This window comes from Lithobates pipiens, unplaced genomic scaffold, assembly GCF_037356315.1.
Source record: "Lithobates pipiens isolate NorthernLeopardFrog02 unplaced genomic scaffold, aLitPip1_a1.2 Scaffold_18, whole genome shotgun sequence".
Taxonomy (NCBI): Eukaryota; Metazoa; Chordata; class Amphibia; order Anura; family Ranidae; genus Lithobates; species Lithobates pipiens.
This window is the reverse complement of record NW_027507758.1, coordinates 123,748,235-123,770,530: the sequence shown is the minus strand read 5'-3', so window position 1 is coordinate 123,770,530 and position 22,296 is coordinate 123,748,235. Positions and strand designations below refer to the sequence as shown.

The following is a 22,296-nucleotide window of genomic DNA, read 5'->3' as shown; positions in this document are numbered from 1 at the left end:
TGTATACTGTGTGTACATGTATGTGTATACTGTGTGGCCCCATAATCTCGGATTGCCTGGGGGCCCCATAATCTCCTATTGCCCGGGGGCCCCATGAGTTGTCAGTCCACCCCTGCTATCGTCTGTGTGAATTCACTACACAAGCACACAGACTTTTTTTTCAACCCTATTTTGCCAGGTCATCACTAGCTGGAAGATAAGGGACCAATTTAATAAAGATCTGGTGACCATTTCTGGGCTTATGGCCATATATACTGTGTCAAATTCATGAAAACCTTGTGACTTGCCTTCCATTGTGTGTAACAAATTCCGGTACTTCGTGACACCTTTACATACTGGCACTATGACTGTGACAAATTCATTAAGAATTCCTGCCATATTGGTAAAGAGAAAAGTGGAGGTAAATAAGACTTCTTTTAGGTTGGAGTAAATTGTGTCAGGTGACATTGAGCACCAAAGGAGAGACTGGTTTCTAATAAACGTCCTCGACACTCTTTGTGAATTCCGGAGGAAGTTTTGATTCTCAGTACCTTTGCTGTAATCATAAGTATTATTTATTTTCAATTATAAGTATTTCTAAAGCACTACAACTTACACAGCACTTTATGAACCTGTACAGCCCCTGCCCTCAAGGAGCTTACAATTTAAATGAGTAGGATCAGTTTGAAAAGGAGCAAAACGTAATACAGTACATTTGGACACAGATACTCCTTTACATGTAAAGGAGCTTCACAGGTTTCCACTGGATTCCTCTTCCACTCCTCAATGATGACATTATGGAGCCGGTGGATGTTCCTCCACCTTCCATTTGAGGATGCCCCACAGATGTTCAATAGGATTTAGGTCTGGAGACATGCTTGGCCAGTCCATCACCTTTACCCTCAGCTTCTTTAGCGAGGCAGTGGTCGTCTTGGAGGTGTTTGGGGTCGTTATCACGTTGGAATACTGCCCTGCGGCCCAGTCTCTGAAGGGAGAGGATCATGCTGTGCTTCAGTATGTCACAGTACATGTTGGAATTCATGGTTTCCTCAATGAACTGTAGCTACCCAGTGCCGGCAGCACTCATGAAACTCCAGACCGTGACACTCCCACCACCATGCTTGACTGTAGGCAAGACACACCTGTCTTTGTACTCCTCACCTGGTTGCTGTCACACAGGCTTGGCACCATCTGAACCAAATACGTTTATCTTGGTCTCATCAGGCCACAGGACATGGTTCCAGTAATCCATGTCCTTAAACAAAAAATAAACTGCGTTTGTGACAAATTGTGATCAAAAATACAGCTGCACCACTCTAGTGAGATATTATCACAAAACAAAATACAAAATAAAATGTGTTGCACTAAATAAAAACAAAAACAAAAAACAAAACATCAAAGTGAGTACAAGAGTCACCAACTTGACATGAGACGTGAACAAATTTGTTGTTTTACCAACTGCCTCCACCTCGTGCATGAACCACCACCAATGATAAAGATGTGCTCTTACCAGAGAGCGTTGACCCCCTATTACGGGAGGACGACAAGGGCTGTTGTGTATAGGATATTCCAACTCCGTTAAGAGATCCACATAGGGTATGCAGGAGATACAGCTCCAAAACAACAAATCCTCTCAATCCAATCGTAGCACCAAATGGCATACCCCAAATGAGATAAAAACGCCAATAGTATAAAACCTATTGCAACAGTATTTATTTAATGTAATGCACTCACATGAAAACGGAAAGGCCTTTCTGAAGTCCGGTGATTGGACTATATGCATCTAAGGAGTGGGGCTGTGAGGCTGATGTCGTCATGCTAATTGTGTGCTGCTAGAGAACAGGAAGAATGGTGCTGACAGGTCATACCTACAAGTCCTTGTAGTGACGAAACCAGTTGGGCAAAGGTGTCACTTCCTGCCATCGTGACCAGAGGATCAGTCTATGGAAGCTATAGTCCGGCACATGCTGTTTTTTATCTGTTTCCATGCAAGTGCATTACCTTAAATAAATCCTGTTGGAAAAGGTTTTACACTATATTGGCGGTTTTTATCTCTATTTGGGGTACGCTATTTGGTGCTACGATTGGATTGAGAGGATTCGTTGTTCCTCTGCCCAAAACAGCTGCTGCCTGCACACTAAACTGGTTTAGTCTCAGAGCAGTAATGGGACCATATACATTTCATCTCTGTGTTTAGCTGTTTACCTGACGTTCAGCTTTACTTATTTGTTTCACAGAATGCATTTATTTATTATTTCATGTTAGCTGTTTTCTTGATGTTCCTCTTGTTTACACTTCTTTTAATTTTGTGATGTGATATAATGTGACATGGGATCAGTTTCCTCTTTTGTTGTGCACGCATTATCATTCCACATGTTGTTTACCTCGTTCTTATTACTGATTTATATACTGTATATATTTTGTTGTTTTGTTTTTAGAGTGCTTTTGAAGTCGGAGTGGTGTTTTGTCACCAAGAAACTGACGAGGACTGTCACTTCCTGTAAGTGACACTGCCCCAGTGCTTTGAAACTGTTGGTTTTACTACAGCACCCTCAACAAATGCATCTTATTAGTAGACTAGGGAAAGCACTGTAAAGGGCGTTTAGAATATAAGTCATTAGAAAATATATATTTAAACTAAAATTAACAACTGAATGAGTCACTAAATAGTCTACGATGGTGTGGTCCAAACCTTTACCACCTGTGCATCTGCCTCCTAACCATTGCCAGGTCCAAGTCCCACCTATAATTCTGACCCTGTTTACATGGATAAGTGTCCCGTTTACTTTTGCTGTAGCATTTGCACCATTTAGCTGTTCCTTTGGGTGTTGTGTTGCAGATTCACTACAAACAGTTATTCCAAGAGTACCAACAATAGGACTGCATGCTGACTCACAATCCCCATGTGTGGTTCAAGTGGTCAAAATAATACTAGGTACGTGATCTGGCACAGAGCAGCTGCCCTGCTGCAGTACATGTACGCGGGGCAATCACTAAATGGTTAAATCGGGGCTTGAAAAAAAATTCTTTGACTCTAGGAGTCAGCTAAAAAAATTAGGAGCCAGGTTTTTTTTTTTTTTTTTAGCGTAGCATAGATTGGCAGCACCCTGGGCAAGGCAAGTAATTTGCGACCCCTAACCCTAACTTTCTTACAGTAATAAAAATAAAAACTTGTTATAGGGGGAAACTCCACTACATTAGGCCCCGTTCACATCTGGGTGTTTTGCTATTGCGGCAGAATCACTGCGATTCTGCCCGCTATCTCAGTACACACTATTTGTCATTATTTTCAATGGCACCTTTTTATGTTTTCATGGTGTGGTTTTGCCACGATTGTCGCAAGAAAATCACATTGAAGCTTGTCATCCAAAAAAGAGCAGAGTTTCTTTTGGGCGATAAGTGTGATTGTCATGCAATATACCAGTGATGGCAAACCTTGGCACTCCAGATGTTTTGAAACTACATTTCCCATGATGCTCCACTACACTGCAGAGTACAAGAGCATCATGGGAAATGTAGTTCCAAAACATCTGGGGTGCCAAGGTTCGCCATCACTGCAATATACTGTGCAGCAATTTGCATCGTGAGACTTGCCCCCCAAAAAGGAGCTGGGGCTTCTTTTGGGAGATGAGCTTCACGAGTTGCGATTTGATGTATGACAATCACGGCAAAACTGAACCACATTTTAGCGTTTTGTGATCACAGGCAGAATCAGAGGTTCTGCTGCAATCCCAAAATGCCCAGGTGTGAGTGGATCCACCCTGGATCACACAGGCAATTCTGGATGCGTTTTCAAACTCGCAGATTCGCATAACAGGCTAGATATTATGTGTTCTTATTGAGGTGGTTCACACAATCCACACGCATTGCATTTCGAGTGCCATTAAGAAAAGGGTCCTGTGCGAGTTTGTAGTGGTGTGTCCCAGACTCTCAAGTGATAGTCTGGAACGCACCATGCATGCAGAGATAATGGTTCACATAGGGTACCTATTAACAGGAGTTTTTGCACTGAAGTCAATGGGAGGAGTTTTGGCACTGAAGTCAATAGGGTGCAATTTTTGCATTGAAGTCCGTGGGGTGGGCAGTTGTGGAGAGAGAATGAGAGAAACAAAATCATGCCTGTATTGAAATCGCACAGAATTACATTGCAATTTCAGTACACATAGGTGTGAACCCAGGTGCCAGGACGCAGTTTTTAGTCGCCATGGCGACCTGGAGCCTGGGATTTGACCAGCCCTGCTTTAAATCATTACTATACAGTTGTCAATCTTCACAGTGGTTTTGGAGGGGCTGTCTGGTTTGAGAACCAAATTGAAAGGGAAGCAGGAAATAAAAGAAAGTGAACAAATAATATGTATTTATATTTAGTATTTGGAAATATAATTAGGAATGAGCTGTTTTAATCCACATTGACCGTTTAACAGAATGGTTAGAGAGCATGATACTGGGACTACTTGTATCAGAATTAGTGGTGCAGTCCCTGCAATCGGGTTCATTTTCATAATTTTACATGTAAAAACTAGAATCTCTTTGCTGGTTATGTTTTACCAACTGAGAATAAATTTTGCATGCTTAGTTTCCCCCTTCTGAAGTGCCAGATTCATCAGGATGTCAGTTGATACTTTTTGATTTTGAAAAAAAAAATATTTGAAACTGAAAAAGAAAATTGAAACGGAGATTGTAATTTTTAAATAAAATGTAACCGTTGCCTTATTCCCAATCATACATTTACTATCCATCTGTTCCTAGAGCCACCGTGTGCAAGGACTGCTTCAAACCTGCTAAGAATAAACACGTAAGTGGAAGTTGATGTGAAAACCACACTCAGGGTACAGATGTGACTCTACACATGTGCCTTCTGGAAAATGCTTGATATTGTGTCAATCTTTCTTTCCTTTCCTTTCAGTTTCTTTATTCTTTTCTTTGTTTCTTTCACATTTTGAAGTAAAGAATAAACTTTTATTGGCAGGACCAAATAGATTTTAACATTGGCAAAGCTGAAAGGGGTGGAAGGATTACCTAGTACACACGGTGAGAAAATCGGACGGAAAATACAGATTTCTAAGCGATCGTACGATAATCTGATCATTAGTACACAGGTTTCGATAGCTTGTCGCGACCGTTCATGCAAAATTATCCAAAGGGACAAGCAAAATTTTTCTCGCATGATTCCAGAACAAACGATTTTCGTTTAATCAGTACAGTATTTGTCCGAAAATAATCAAGGGACCAACAATGCTCAGAAACGAAAGAATAAATTACAAAACAATACAATCATTTTTTTTTTTTATTATTATTAATCTACACTCTACACTTGGAGGAGAGGGGCCTTAGTAAAAAAGCTGAATGGAGCAAAGTACCTCAGACTAGGCCGTAGGTTCACCTAAGCACACAGCCAAGACAAAACAGGAGTGACTTATGCCGCGTACACACAACCGAATTCCGCCGGACCGCATAACGCCGGGCAATTCGATCTTGTGTGGGCTCCAGCAGACTTTTTCATCATAAAGTCCGGCGGACTTAGAAAGTAGTTTTGACTCCAAATTTGTTCGCCGGACTTGGCTTTTAGCGGACAATCCGTTCGTCAGTGTGCTAAGAATGACGCATGCTCAGAAGCAAGTACGAGAAGGAAGCTATTGGCTACTGGCTATTGAACTTCCTTTTTCTAGTCCCGTCGTACGTGCTGTACGTCATCGCGTTAGAAATCGCCGGACTTTCGGAGTGTCGTGTGTGGCCAAGTCCGTTCGTTAGAAAGTCCGGCGGATTGTTTGCCGGATTGTTTGCCGGACTAAGTCTGCCGGACAATTCGATCGTGTGTACGCGGCATTAGGGACAACTCTGTGAATGTATTGGAGTGGCCCAGCCAGAGCCTTGAATTTAACCCTATTGAACAGCTCTAGAGGGACCTGAATTTTATATAGATAGATAGATAGAGATATAGATAGATATATATATAGAGATATAGATGGATAGATAAACAGCCCCTGTCAGTTGGGGATGGAGTGTATCTGCCACATAGGATTTTGCAGTTCATGAGCTAAATGGGTGGCAGTGAGAGGCCTATAACAGGATGCAGGGGTTGAAGCACTGGCCACACCTTGTTCCCCACCTGGGGTATATTATGTATTTTCCCTGGGTTAATCAGTTGTTGGGGAAAGGATGCAAGCAGGCTGTGATGAAACATGTCTGCAGATCTGAAGCAGACCCAGTGTGGTCTCGCTACTAACCAGGAGGCTTAATCATTTTTGTGTTGTAATTTGTTTTATCTGTGACTATTACACTTGTGAGGGAAGTTCTTGTATTGGGTCTTATTTTGCTGCAACTCTAACCAATGAAAAAGGGCAGGAAGCCCTTAAAACCACATTAAAAAGTGTGGCGTTCATTTGTATTCAGCCCCCTTTAATCTGCTAACCCTAACTAAAATCTAGTGGAATCAATTGCCTTTAGAAGTCACCTAATTAGTAAATAGAGTCCACCTGTGTGTAATTTAATCTCAGTATAAATACAGCTGTTCTGTGAAGCTCTCAGAGGTTTGTTAGAGAACCTTAGTGAACAAACGGCATCATGAAGGCCAAGAAACACACCAGACAGGTCAGGGATAAAGTTATGGAGAAGTTTAACCACTTAACAACCGCCCATTGCCGATTAACGGCTTCAGGGCGGTTGTTTAACTCTGAGAGGCCGTTAATTAACGGCCTCCCAGAATTCTGCTCTCGCGCGCCCCCTGGGGCGCGCACACGAGAGCATCCATGACCGCTGGGTCCAGTGGACCCGGCGCATCACGAATCACGGTAAACGGCCGCTCATCGCGGCCGTTTACCACGTGATCGCTCCGTCAAATGACGGAGTGATCACTTGTAAACAAGCCGGCGTCATGTTATGACGCCGGTTCCTCCCTCCCCCTCTCTGTACCGATCGGTACAGCGGAGGGGGAAGAGATCGGTGTCAGCAGTGATGTGGGCTGCATCTGCAGTGCCCACATCGCTGCTCACCGAAAATTAACCCCTCAATTCCCTGCAAATACTCTGCATTACTCTGCAATGCCCTGCAACACTGCAACACTGCAATGCCCTACAACACTCTGCAATGCCCTGCAACACTCTGCAATGCCCTGCAACACTCTGCAATGCCCTGCAACACTCTGCAATGCCCTGCAACTCTGCAATGCCCTGCAACACTCTGCAATGCCCTGCAACTCTCTGCAATGCCCTGCAACTCTCTGCAATGCCCTGCAACACTCTGCAATGCCCTGCAACACTCTGCAATGCCCTGCAACACTCTGCAATGCCCTGCAACACTGCAATACTCTGCAACACTCTGCAACACTCTGCAATACCCTGCAACACTCTGCAATACCCTGCAACACTCTGCAATACCCTGCAACACTCTGCAATACCCTGCAACACTCTGCAATACCCTGCAACACTCTGCAATACCCTGCAACACTCTGCAATACCCTGCAATACCCTGCAACACCCTGCAATACCCTGCAACACTCTGCAATACCCTGCAACACTCTGCAATACCCTGCAACACTCTGCAATACCCTGCAACACTCTGCAATGCCCTGCAACACTCTGCAATGCCCTGCAACACTCTGCAATGCCCTGCAACTCTGCAATGCCCTGCAACTCTGCAATGCCCTGCAACACTCTGCAATGCCCTGCAACACTCTGCAATGCCCTGCAACACTCTGCAATGCCCTGCAACACTCTGCAATGCCCTGCAACACTCTGAAATACCCTGCAACACTCTGCAATACTCTGCAACACTCTGCAACACTCTGCAATACCCTGCAACACTCTGCAATACCCTGCAACACTCTGCAATACCCTGCAACACTCTGCAATACCCTGCAACACTCTGCAATACCCTGCAACACTCTGCAATACCCTGCAACACTCTGCAATACCCTGCAACACTCTGCAATACCCTGCAATACCCTGCAACACTCTGCAATACCCTGCAACACTCTGCAATACCCTGCAACACTCTGCAATACCCTGCAACACTCTGCAATACCCTGCAACACTCTGAAATACCCTGCAACACTCTGCAATACCCTGCAACACTCTGCAATACCCTGCAACACTCTGCAATACCCTGCAACACTCTGCAATACCCTGCAACACTCTGCAATACCCTGCAACACTCTGCAATACCCTGCAACACTCTGCAACACCCGCCAATACCCTGCAACACTCTGCAATGCTCTGTAACCCCCGCCGATACCCTGCAACACTCTGCAATGCTCTGTAACCCCCGCCGATACCCTGCAACACTCTGCAATGCTCTGCAACACCCGCCAATACCCTGCAACACTCTGCAATGCTCTGCAACACCCGCCAATACCCTGCAATGCTCTGCAACGCAGTACTCTGCAACGCCATGCTCTGAGATACCCAGCCATAGTCGGTGATACCCTGCAATACCCAGCCATAGACATCTCCCGCCGCCCTCCGGTGCTTCTACCGAATCGCTAATACGATCAAAGCCAGAATCTTTTTTTTTTTTCAGGCTTCCCAGCTTAGAGGTGAGATGTGGGGTCTTATTGACCCCACATCTCACTGTAAAGAGGACCTGTCATGCTATATTCCTATTACAAGGGATGTTTACATTCCTTGTAATAGGAATAAAAGTGATCAAAAAAATTATTTTTGGGGAAAAAAATGTCAAACTAAAATAAATAAAGTAAAATGAACAATAAAAAAAAATGTTTTTTTTAAAGCGCCCCTGTCCCCATGTGCTCGCATGCAGAAGCGAACGCATACGTAAGTCCCGCCCACATATGAAAACGGTGTTCAAACCACACATGTGAGGTATCGCTGCGAACGTTAGAGCGAGAGAAATAATTCTAGCCCTAGACCTCCTCTGTAACTCAAAACATGTAACCAGTAAAAAAAATTTAAATCGTCGCCTATGGGGATTTTTAAGTAGTGACGTTTGCCGCCATTCCACGAGCGTGTGCAATTTTGAAGAGTGACTATTAGGTATCTATTTACTCAGCGTAACTTCATCTTTCACATTATGCAAAAATTGGGCTAACTTTACTGTGTTCTTTTTTTTTTTAAGCACAAAACTGTTTTTTTTCCAAAAAAAAGCATTCGAAAAATTACTGCGCAAATACCGTGCGAGATAAAAAGTTGCAAAGACCACCATTGTATTCTCCAGGGTGTTTGCTAAAAAAACATATATAATGTTTTGGAGTTCTATGTAATTTTCTAGCAAATAAATGATGATTTTTACATGTAGGAGAGAAATGTCAGAATTGTCCTGGGTGCTCCAGAACACCTGATGGCGCTCCATGCATGTTGGGCCTCTGTATGTGGCCACGCTGTGTAAAAGTCTCACACATGTGGTATCACCATACTCGGGAGTAATAGCAGAATGTGTTTTGGGGTGTAATTTGTGGTATGCATATGCTGTGTGTGAGAAATAACCTGATAATATGACAATTTTGTGGGAAAAAAAAAAAAAGTAAAAAGAATCTTGATTTTGCAAAGAATTGTGGGAAAAAATGACAACTTCAAAAAACTCATCATGCCTCTTACTAAATACCTTGGAATGTCTTCTTTCCAAAAAGGGGTCATTTGGGGGGTATTTGTACTTTTCTCGCATGTTAGGGTCTCAAGAATTGAAATAGGCCGTCAGTCCTTCAGGTGTGATCAATTTTCAGATATTGGCACCATAGCTTGTGGACTCTATAACTTTCACAAAGACCAAATAATATCCACCAATTTGTACTTATTTTTATCAAAGATATGTAGTAGTATAAATTTTGGCCAAAATTTATGAAGAAAAAATTACTAATCTGCTAAATTTTCTAACAGAAACAAAGAAAAATTCGTTTTTTTTACAGAATTTTCGGTATTTTTTCTTTTATAGCACAAAAAATAAAAAACCCAGCGGTGATTAAATACCACTAAAAGAAAGCTCTATTTGTGTGAAAAAAAGGACAAAAATTTCATATAGGTCCAGTGTTGCATGACTGAGTAATTGTCATTCAAAATGCGAGAGCACCGAAAGCTGAAAATTGGTCTGGTTATTAAGGGTGTTTAAGTGCCCAGTGGTCAAGTGGTTAAAGCAGGGTTAGGTTATAAAAAATAAAAAAATAACAAAATCCCGAGCTTTGAACATCTCACAGAGCACAGTTCAATCCTTCATCCGAGTATGGCACAACTGCAAACCTACCAAGACATGGCCGTCCACCTAAACTGACAGGCCGGGCAAGGAGAGCATTAATCAGAGAAGCAGCCAAGAGTCCCATGGTAACTCTGGAGGAGCTGCACAGATCCACAACTCAGGTGGGAGAATCTGTCCACAGGACAACTATTAGTTGTGCACTCCTCAAATCTGGACTTTATGGAATAGTGGAAAGAAGAAAGCCATTGTTGAAAGCAAGCCATAAGAAGTCCTGTTTGCGAGAAGCCATGTGGGGGACACAGCAAACACGTGGAAGAAGGTTGAACCTTTTGGCCTAAAAGCAAAACGCTATAATTGGCGAAAAACTAACTGCACATCACCCTGAACACGCAATCCCCACCATGAAACATGGTGGTGGCAGCATCATGTTTTGGGGAAGCTTTTCTTCAGCAGGGACAGGGAAGCTGGTTAGAGTTTATGGGAAGATGGTTGGAGCCAAATACATGGCAATCTTGGTTGAAAACCTGTTTGGAGTCTGCAAAAGACTTGAGACGAGGTGGAGGTTCACCTTCCAGCAGGACAACAACCCTAAACCTATGTCCAGAGCTACATAGTCATGTGTTAGAATGGCCCAGTCAAAGTCCAGACCTAAAGCCAATTGATAATCTGTGGCAAGACTTGAAAATTGCTGTTCAGACGCTTTCCATCCAATTTGACAGAGCTTGAGCTATTTTGTAAAGAAGAATGGGCAACAATGTCTCTCTCTAGATGTGTAAAGCTGATAGAGATATCTCCAAAAAGACTTGCAGCTGTAATTTTCAGCAAAAGGTGTTTCTAAAAAAATTTTTTTGTTTTTTTGGGGGCTAAATACAAATGCATGCCACACTTTTCACATGTTTATTTGTAAAAAAACGTTGCTAACAAAGCTATTTATTATTTTCCTTCTACTTCACAATTATATGCTACTTTGTGGTGGTCTATCACATAAAATCCCAATAAAAACATTTATGTTTTTGGTTGTAACATGACAAAATGTGGAAGGGGTATGAATACTTTTTCAAGGCACTGTACTTACCTGCTCTATGCAATGTTTTTGGATCAGGCAGCCCTGATCCTCTTCTTTTGGGGTACTTTGCCGGCGCTTCATGCCACTCCTCTTCATCGGGAGCCCCCAGGGAAAGCCGATTTCCCTGGAGGCACCTTAGTGTATTCGCTCCTGAGTCCTACTGCTGCTTCTATTGACACAGACAGCAGGACTCGGGACTCGGGCCCACTCCCGCTCCTGTGTCACTGGATATGATCAACAGCAGTGGGAACCAATCACTACTGCTGTTACTACTCTCCATTGAGGAGAGAGACAGCGACGGGAGCCACTGCGCTCGTGCACAACTCTGGATTGGATCGGGCTCAGGTAAGAAAAAGGTGGGTCTAGGGGGCAGCTGCAGCACAGAAGGTTTTTCACCTTAAAGCATAGACTGCATTAGGGTGTAAAATGTTAAGGCATTAGAACCACTAGGATTTGACTGGACTTCTAGTTTAATCTGGTCATACATCAATCTAAATCTTTTATCCCCCCATTAGACAACAGCCTTAACATTCGTTTTTCTTATATCTGCAGTCTGTCTTTACCAGAATGGCAGTTGTGAAAGCTCTAGAGAAGATAAAAGAAAATGATTTCTGGAGGTAAGTTCTGTAAACTTGTCTTCTCAGTATAGCTTTCTTTATTAACAGAACAATGTGGAGGAGTAGCTACTATTTGTTAATGATCTGCAGATTAATCACTTTATTTTGCCTTCTCTGTCTTGAGTTTTTGGAAGATGTTCAGACTTCAAAGAACCAGTCTTTTCCTGGCCAGCTGAATCTGTCTACTTAGATGGTTATGTGGGCTGTGCCATTAATTACATAATGCTTCTAGTTACAGGTGGAAAACCTGCACTGACAAAGCAAAGATTTCTTGAAAAAGCAGCAGTTCAATTTTTTTTGGTTTTCTGTTGGGATTGATGAGCAAAATGTCACATTACCCATTGTTGATATAGTTCTGTGTATGGTATGAATAGGTGCTTTTAACCGGCATGATAGATTTGCTGAATTTGCAAAGACTTGCTAAGCATGTTCTAAGGTGGGCAATGATCTACTTGGTGTTTCTGCAGGAATTGACTGAAATTCAGGCCGTCAGTGGGTTTCCTATTTGTCCTTAGAGCAGCAAATTAAAGGGCTCCAGGGTGCTCCATAAACATATTTGGTTCTGCTGACTGAGTAAGTTTATCACTACAGAAGAGAAGAGGAAGGAGATAACAAATGCACTCAAACCATGCTTATTCTACTTGTTTCAGGAAATAAAAATGGCAATTACTTGATCAGTGTTCCCCTGAAAGCCTGGTACACACTATGTTTCAGCTCCTATGTGTCAGCTCTGGTCGGAGCCACTGTCCTAACTATGAAAAGTTAGTACTACGATCTCCCCTGCGGCGCTGTTGAGTTCTTCTGATGGGGAAGTAGCCTCCCCAGAGCACTTCGATCAGTGCTCTCAGCCATTGGTTTTCCAACAGCCCACCTACTCGAATATCGGCCGCTTTTATTTTTAATTTTTTTAACTGGCCGATATGTCTCTCGACTTTCAGCCCATGTGTATGGGGCTTAAAGGGGTTGTAAACCTTTGTGTTTTTTCACCTTAATGCAGCGCAGCCATTGGCTCCCGCTGCTGTCAATCAAATCCAGTGAAGTGGGGGCGGGGTCGAGTCATACATTCATCGTCTATGGACGCCGAATGCTGGACCCGGGAGCGCGCCCGCAAGGTAACCCCCTTGGGAGAGCACTTCTCCTAGGGGGTTATCTAATGTGGGGAGGAGCTGCGAGAGCCGATGGGGGATCCCAGAATGCCAGGTTTGGGGCCACTCTATGCAAAACGAGCTGCACAGTAGAGATGAGTATGATGTTTTTTATTTAAAAAAAAAAAAAAATCCTCACAATCACTTTGAGTAGTCAGCCAGTGAGCATCTTCTTGCCAATGTAGAGCTGTGGTCAAATGTCTTGAGAATGACACAAATATACATTTTCACAAAGTCTGCTGCTTCAGTGTTTTTGGATCTTTTTGTCAGACATTTCTGTGATATACTGAAGTATAATTACAAGCATTTCATAAGTGTCAGAGGCTTTTAGTTTATGGCAAGAGTCAATAGTTGCAGTGTTGACCCTTCTTTTTCAAGACCACTGCAATTCGCCCTGGCATTCTGTCAATCAACTTATGGGCCACATCCTGACTGATGACAGCCCATTCTTCTATAATCAATACTTGGAGTTTGTCAGAATTTCTGGAGGTTTTATGTTCACCCGCCTCTTGAGGATTGACCACGGGTTCTCAATGGGATTAAGGTCTGGGGAGTTTCATGACCATGGACCCAAAGTTTTGACGATTTGTTCCCCAAGACACTTGGTTATGCTGGAAAAGGCATTGTTTGTCACCAAACTGTTCTTGGATGGTTGGGAGAAGTTGCTCTCAGAGGATGTTTTTTGTACCATTCTATATTCATGGCTGTGTTCTTAGGCAAAATTGTGAGTGAGCCCACTCCCTTGGCTGAGAAGCAACCCTACACATGAATGGTCTCGGGATATTTTTTTCCAGATGCCCCAATCTGAAAGGGGATTCAACAGAGAAAATGACTTTACCCCAGTCCTCAGCAGTCCAATACCTGTACGTATTGCATATAGTCTGCCCCTAACGTTCTTCCTGGAGAGAAGTGGCTCCTTTTGTGCCCTTCTTGACACCAGGCCATCTTCCAACAAGTGGGGGTGTAACAGTTACAGGCTGGGCTTAGTGCCAAAGATGTTGGCCTGAAACCAAGGAAAGACGTGGCTTCAATGGAATGCTGCAAGCAATCTCAGATAGGGCACTGAAGAGGTTTTTATCGGCAGGGAATGTAATTGCAAAATTCTGGTTTCTAACATTTAGAATGTATGCCAGGCCCACTTTAAGAGTACTTTTGAGTTTTAAATGATTTACTTACAGAAGGCTTTGCCTTCTCCAATAGCAACTATTAATAATAATGTCTGCTTTTAGCATTAAATTCCAGGTCAATGCATCTTAATTGGTTTTAATTTTTTTAGGCATTTCCCATGGCCACCATCTTCTCCAAAGACTACCTGTGAAGTTGTGGACATGCAGTGTAATCATGCTTCAGTTTTTGTGGCAGGTACCATATTTTCCATTTAAGTGTTTTCAGCTTTAAACTCTTATCTAGACAGAAGAAAATCAGATTATCACTCTCATGCAACCAAGTACTATAGTCTTAGCAGACCATGTGACTACTAGAGTGCCCAAAGCACAGGGGAGGGGGGGGGGGGGGCAGCACTGTCTCTTAAGTGAGTTATGCTGATAGGTAGCAAATAGGTAAAAAGCATCTGACAAATACATTTTGAAAGCATGAGAGAGAGAAGAAGAAAAAAAAATATATATGTATGTATAATATTAATTATACTCACATACATAGTACATTGCAAACATGAAAGAGAGCATGTAATGATTTGTTATGTGCCACATTACATGAAGCCTGGCTTAATGCATTGATATAGGAAATTTATACCTATTATCACATTGCAGGAAGATACAATAAGTACTCCCGGAATTTACCACAGACCCCTTGGGTTATTGATGGAGAGAGGAAGATGGAGTCTTCAGTAGAGGAGCTGATTACAGAACGGCTTATGGCGGTTTTTAAAGCTGACAGTAAGTATATCAAAGTTCAGGGCATTGCGAGGACATTGGTGATGTGTGTGTGTGTGTGTGTGTGTGTGTGTGTGTGTGTGTGTGTGTGTGTGTGTATGTATATATTATACACTAACCATTCCCTACCAAAAACTTACCATCCAATCTAACCACCTAATGCACCCCCCTCCCAACTCTTACACTGGCACTCAAGTAACGCCTTAAAAGAAGCCTTATCACTAATCTTCCTGTACCTGTTTAAGAGACTCTGAAGCTGATTAAAAAAATAAATAAATAAAAAGCATCACCTGCAAGAGTGTTAATGTCCACCTGACCTGCTGCCTTTTTGTCCGATATTACGTGTCCTACAGAGCTACAGACTCTGGCAGAATATGCTAACATTTACGGGTCAGATTCCTATGCATGCTGTAGTAACCTCTGTCTACTAGAGGACACAGTACTGACATAGGGGCCGGTGGATAGAACCACAGCAAGTGGCGGTGGGCAGAGCGACTTCCACTCCTGGTAAGGTCGGATGTGAAGATTCTGTTGAAGGCTGTCAGAGGCTGTAGCTCTGCAAGAGAGTTGAGTAAAGCCCCATACACACTATCAGTTTTTCTGCTGAGTTTTTTCCTTCAAATTTACCAAAACCTTATAATATGAGATCAAACCTTAGGAGTTTCCATTTGTATGCAATCAGGCAGGCCCTTGCACTTCATGGTTTTGGAAAACCTGAAGGAAAAACTCGGCAGAAAAACTGATACACTGATGTAGCAGTGCGTATGGGGCTTAACGTTTTCGAAGGAATGAGAAGTGGGACAGGTAAGTATATAGACACTTCTCTTACAGATGGTGGTGCTTCTTTTTGTTTATAAATCATAGTCACTCAGTTTCTTTGATCTGTAAAGGGTGCTCTTCACACTTAAAGTATAGCTAAAGGCAAACTATTTTTTCCTGTTGAGGTCTACAGAACAGGAAGTGAAAGAAAACCCCTCCTTTACTCTATCCAAAATGGGGAAAAAAAAAAGATTTAGCTTTAGTTTCCTCTTTTACCTCCACTAAAGTATATCCTAAACACTTAGAGCCCATTCTCAGCATTGCACTGAACTAACGCGCAATATTGCCAGTCATTGCAATGGGCATCCTAGCACACCTTAAAACATGTACCCTGCCACGCACTGCAGTGCTGAACAATGCACGGTGCCCTATGTGTTTCATTGTACTGTGGGAAAATGCATCTGGTCCTGTTTCTGTATGCATTGTGGTGTGTTTCAGCTCAACTGTTTTGAATAGGCTGTTTAACACAATGCAATGCATAGCAACACATGTGTTTTTAACACATAGGGGTTGATTTACTAAAACTAGAGAGTGCACAATCTGATGCAGCTGTGTTTTCCAATCAGCTTCTAACTTCAACTTACTCAATTTAACTTTGACCATAAGGCTGCATTCACACCTGAGCATTTTCAGCTCCTAAAACGCTCAACAAGCAAAATCCCATTGATTTTAATGGCACCTGTTCACATCTGAGTGTGTTACCTGAAGCAAAATGCCTGAAAAACGCCCTAAGCTCAAAAAAGAGCATGAGCTTCTTTGAGGCAGTTTACAGGTGTTTTTCTGCTTTTTACATTGGTGACCTGAACAAAAACTTGGCAAAATCACAGTAAAAACACAACTTTGAAACACTCAGGTGTGAATGTAGTCTAAAACTTAGAAACTAATTTGTTAAGATGCACAACTGCACCAGATTCTGTGTGATCCAGTTTTAGTAAATCTCCCCCACGGTGTTGTGGTGTGACTAAGACCCTTATCCCCCATCTCCAAGGTATTGTAACACTTGTTTTGCTGCACAGACAGCTTATCTTCTCCTGGGATCCTCTTTGCAAAGAACATATGGGTCCCACTCTGAAGGCATGTAGGGTTAATTTATATAGGCAATACAGTGCCTTGCAAAAAAAGTATTGGATCAGAACACAATAGTCTAAGTTGGTGAAGTAAAATTAGAAAAATATATACTTAAAACTATTTTTCAAGCACTTTATACTGCACATAGCTGTGAATACCACCTTTTTTTTTACTTCTTCATTGTGGACATCATTATTCTTAAATTTAACAGATGTTTACTTGCACTTAAGCACTAGCTCTTTCAGTTTGCAATCTGCATGTTGAATTAATTAATATTGTGATGATTCTAATTAATCCTTATTTATGGTGAATTTTGAATTATAGTAGATGGACATATACATTTGCTGTTTCAGGTAGAGCGCCATAGCTGCCACCATAGTGTTCATATTTTTTCCAACCTACCAGGCTGGTAATATTTGGTAGCGGCAGCCCCCTCTTTCAATTACTTTTTCCATAGCGCAACCTTTACCCCCTTTTATTACAAAGGTAACACTCTGTCTGGCGTAACTCCAAGACATCACATCACCTAAAGAACACCATCCTCACAGGGAAACATGGTGATGGCAGCATCAAGCTGTGGGGATGTATTCAGCAGTCGGGACTGGGAAACTGGTCAGAGTTGAGGGAAATATGGATGGTGCTCAATTCTTGAGCAAAACCTGTACCACTGTGTGTGATTTGACGCTAGGACGGAGGTTCACCTTCCAGCAGGACGATGACCCCAAACACACTGCTAAAGCAACACTTGAGTGGTTTAAGGGGAAACATGTAAATGTGTTTAAATGGCCTAATTAAAGCCCAGACCTCAATCCAATAGAAAAACTGTGGTCAGACTTAAAGCTTGCTGTTCACAAGCACAAACCATCCAACTTGAAGGAGCTGGAGCAGTTTTGTAAGGCGAAATGGGCAAAAATCCCAGTAGTAAGATGTGGCAAGCTCATAGAGACTTATCCAAAGCGACTTGGAGCTGTGATGGCTGCAAAAGATGGCTCTACAAAGTATTGACTTTAGGGGGGTGAATAGTTATGCACATTGACCTTTTCTGTTATATTGTCCTATTTGTTGTTTGCTTCATAAAAAAAAAATCTTCAAAGTTGTGGGTGTGTTCCAATCCATGTTAATTCCAGGTTGTGAGGCAAAAAAACACAAAAAAATGCCAAGGGGGTGAATACTTTTGCAAGGCACTGTAGTTAAAAATATGTAAACACAAAATAATAATGCAACCAAATTTGTTATTTGGCACAATTCTATATATTGGCATTACATTTCTACAATTTCATATTACTTTTGTATAACCGAATGAAGGCTAGTAATGCTGTTTTTGTAAGCAATGCAAAAGGCAAGCAGTCATTTATAATGATGGTTGGTATGTTTTATGTTTCAATATTTTTTAGGCTTCAACTTTTCATCTTCTGGAAGGGAAGATGTGGACGTCAGGACCCTTGGTAGAGGTACTGTAAATAATGAAGACAACCTTGCTGTCCAAAAATTCTAGTTGCCTTTCTGTTATGCTCTTCCAATGGCTCTAGTTTTCTCAGAGACTCCTGTAAAAAGTATGCAGATCAAGCATTTGGACTGCACTATGACTTTTTAACCTGCATGCTCGTACCTGGGCAGTGACTTTAAGCCAGAAGCAGCCAAGGTAATTAGAGTTCCCTTTCCAGGATGATTTTGATTGGGTTTTGGTATACTGAAAAAAAAAGTTAATATTCTTAGAGAACGTTCAGCAAATGGTAACACCATCCTCCCCCTTCTTGCTTTTTTTTTCCTCGCTACAGGTTTCTTTTGTTAACCTAAAGCCGACCTTTCATATTATGTTTTTCATGTTCGCTTCATTTATGCTGCATAATGTGTGTGCCTATTTATTACCTCTCGAATATCAAAGTACTTCCCCTTGTAATTCTCCATTGGTTTCTTTCTGCTTAGGATGCCTTCTGTGTTGAGGCCTTATCCAGAGGTGTTATATCTACTTCCTAGACTAAGATGCTGGCTCAGGATTGATACAATTGCATAACGCCTGATGTCTGTGCAGTGGCCTCTATGTCCTTGACCATGTATACAAATGTTTTCAAATTGCTTCTGTGTGAAACCAGTTTAAAAATCCATCAAACAGTATCACTAAGCTTATTCCAAACTTACAGCAGCTAAAAACATTTAGGCTCCATACACAATAGCGTTTTTTTATATGCTATGAAAATGCTGATAATAGTATGCCAGCTTCTAGTAGCCTTTTAGTAACTTTTAGAAGCATTTTTTAGCATTTTTACAGTGCATGAAGAAATAAAAAAAAAAAAACTGCTTGAACAAAGCGGTTAGTAGCATTTAGGAGTATTTTCTGCTGGGTAAATGCTCCCAAAAACTCCTTTTTTTTTTTTTTTTTTGTTCTGCTCCTAGATGCTGAAGCTCAGAAAATGCTAATGGATTAAAGTAGTGTGCATGGACACATAGGATAACACTATTTAGCTTATAGGAGCAGAAAAAATGCTCATAACAGCTTCTCAGATTTTAAAAAAACACTAGTGTGCATGGAGCCTAAAACTTTCTGGTTGTCTTAACAGCAGCAGGAGCCAGTGGTAGCCAGATCGGGGGAAAGCTGCAGTGCGCTCTGCACTGTTCCTTCAGAGCCCTGTGCCGTAACCGGCGGTTCCCATGCACATGCGTGGGAGTGACGTCATTGCGGGTTTGGCCAGTCACAGAGCCAGAGGCTGTGGACCCGGAAGCAAGACAGGTGAAGATGGAAGCTGTCTCCAGCAATGATGGGGTTCGTTTTCAGTTAAGTTTTGCATATTGTGCTAGTATGTGATGCATATGAGCACATTATGCCTTTGCCTTGCTGGTAAGAAAAAAAGTGCAGCGGTTTACAACCTCTTTCAGAAAGTCTGGAGGGCTTCCTGGTACCAAATAAAGCTTTTATTAGGGTGTGGTGCTGCTTCTTGGGTAACCTGTTATTATATTGTTTCTAAACACAGAAAGCAAATAATTGAAGATTTTATTTTGTGTTGTATTTAGATATGGATACTATATGCCACCTTTTTTTTTTATTTAGAAATCATCCAGAACCTCAGCTGAGCCACATGTTTACTAGCTTGTTTTTTTGTTTTTTAGGAAGACCCTTTGCAGTTGAAATAGTAAATCCTCATAAAGTCCAGTTTAACAAACAAGACATGAAGGATCTCCAGGAGGTAAGAAGATCCTTTTACAGTGTACTCATACCTTTCCATTTCTGGTGTTATCCCAAGTCAAATTTATAGCAACACAACAGTAAATACCGTATATACTCGAGTATAGGCCGACCCGAATATAAGCCGAGGCCCCCAATTTACCCCAAAAAAACTGGGAAACTTATTGACTCGTGTATAAGCCGAGGGTGAGACATGCCTGTCCATCCCTGTGTGTCCGTCCATCCCTGTGTGTGTGTCCGTCCATCCCTGTGTGTGTGTCCGTCCATCCATCCCTGTGTGTGTGTCCGTCCATCCATCCCTGTGTGTGTGTCCGTCCATCCATCCCTGTGTGTGTGTCCGTCCATCCATCCCTGTGTGTGTGTCCGTCCATCCATCCCTGTGTGTGTGTCCGTCCATCCATCCCTGTGTGTGTGTCCGTCCATCCATCCCTGTGTGTGTGTCCGTCCATCCATCCCTGTGTGTGTGTCCGTCCATCCATCCCTGTGTGTGTGTCCGTCCATCCATCCATCCCTGTGTGTGTGTCCATCCATCCATCCCTGTGTGTGTGTCCGTCCATCCATCCCTGTGTGTGTGTCCGTCCATCCATCCCTGTGTGTGTGTCCGTCCATCCATCCCTGTGTGTGTGTCCGTCCATCCATCCCTGTGTGTGTGTCCGTCCATCCATCCCTGTGTGTGTGTCCATCCATCCATCCCTGTGTGTGTGTGTCCATCCATCCATCCCTGTGTGTGTGTCCATCCATCCATCCCTGTGTGTGTGTCCATCCATCCATCCCTGTGTGTGTGTCCGTGCAGCCTTGTGTGTCCTGCCTACCTGTGTCCCGAGCCTCCATCCCGTGCCTCTGTCGTCTCGTCCCGAGACTCCGTCCTTCAGCCATGCCAGGATCGCCGCTCTTCGTCGGCGCCTCGGCGGCCATTCCTCTGTTCAAAAGCCACGCCTCCGTCTGTGATAGGCGGAACACTCAATTTCCCAGCAGTCTGTGTTCCGCCTATCACGGACATCCTCTCATCCTCGTCCGTAGTATGAGGATGAGCGGATGTCCGTGATAGGCGGACCACTGACTGCTGGGAAATTGAGTGTTCCGCCTATCACAGACGGAGGCGCGGCTTTTGAATAGTAGAATGTCCGCCGTCTGTCTGCTCGACACGCTGATCGGGCAGGCAGACGGCGATGACTCGAGTATAAGCCGAGGGGGGCACTTTCAGCCTCAAAAAAGAGGTTGAAAATCTCGGCTTATACTCGAGTATATACGGTAGTTTGTTTTATCAGCAAGTTTTTTCAGTCCGTGCAAAAAAGACTTTTTTTTTTCATGTACATTGAACAACCAGCTCTGTTTTGCTGGTTTTATCGCAACTTTCATCCTCTCTCAAGTGCAGTATCTCAGTGTGGCCCTTAAAAGGTCTGAGAAAACCGCTTCACCATTATTCAACTGTCAAATGCTAGAACATTTTCAAAGCTTTACTGAACAAGATGAAGTTAAAAGCTGATTGGTTTCTCTGCACAACCTTTTTTTTTTTATTTCCTCCTCACTAAAATTAAATCTGCGTAATAAAAAAAAAAAAGAGATAAAATAGATCAAGGTTTGATCTAAGTCGGGGGTCAGCAACCAGGTAGATCTTGGTAGATCGCGGTCTCGGCTTGCTGACCCGCCATCCTAGAGCATCAAACTAAGTGCAACGCAGAAGGACTACTTGTAAAGGTGGAGCTTTTAGTAGGGAGCAAGAGCTGCATAAGCCGATGCCTCCTCTGAAGTGCTGGCTTCTGTCCCGGAGTGATACCAACTGCACTCTACCTCTTATTCCAGCTAGCGATCTCCAGAGTGGTGCCAGCAGCAGGAAAGAAGAGATCTTCAGGGCAGTGTGAAGCAATACACTGGGTATAATAATATAAGGCTGCTTCCACACCGATGTGTGCAGTGTACCTGCAGCTTTCCTCCGGGTTTGCTACGCATAGCCATAGACTTCTATTATATTCTGGAGGGTTTGGTGCACTTTCTGAATGCAAGAGTTTTGGTGTGATTTCAGAAATGCACCACACCAGATGGATATAATTAGAAGTCTATGGCAAAGTGAAGCTAACCTCAGGAACGTTGCAGATGCACTACGCTGCATCCACGGTGCACGTAAACCACAGCACATCAGTGTGAAAGCAGCCTTATAAGGGGCTCAGAACAGTAAGGGGTCATTTAACATTTGCTGTTTGGGGAATGGTAAAACCCCATAAATAGGATGTGTTTTTTATCGCCCCTGCCCAACCGCACCCTATATAACTACAGTAGCCAGGAGTGTACATGTGTTGCAGCCACAGCAGGAGTTATACACCCTGTCATGGTGGGTGAATGTTGCACAAGCGAGTGAGGCCGCTCTGCAAGCGCCCTGCAACCTTGT

The 22,296-nt window shown here is 42.9% G+C and overlaps 1 protein-coding gene across 1 annotated transcript in view; it reads left to right on the top strand.

Moving 5' to 3' along the window:
- PUS10 (pseudouridine synthase 10) overlaps positions 1 to 22,296 on the top strand; it is a 105,906-nt gene that overhangs the window by 32,489 nt on the left and 51,121 nt on the right. Inside the window, exons 7-13 of the mRNA XM_077486061.1 lie at positions 2,418 to 2,479; positions 4,729 to 4,774; positions 11,741 to 11,805; positions 14,227 to 14,312; positions 14,720 to 14,845; positions 18,124 to 18,180; positions 19,835 to 19,911. Of these exons, the coding sequence (XP_077342187.1) occupies positions 2,418 to 2,479; positions 4,729 to 4,774; positions 11,741 to 11,805; positions 14,227 to 14,312; positions 14,720 to 14,845; positions 18,124 to 18,180; positions 19,835 to 19,911 (519 nt within the window). The remainder of the gene's footprint in view (positions 1 to 2,417; positions 2,480 to 4,728; positions 4,775 to 11,740; positions 11,806 to 14,226; positions 14,313 to 14,719; positions 14,846 to 18,123; positions 18,181 to 19,834; positions 19,912 to 22,296) is intronic.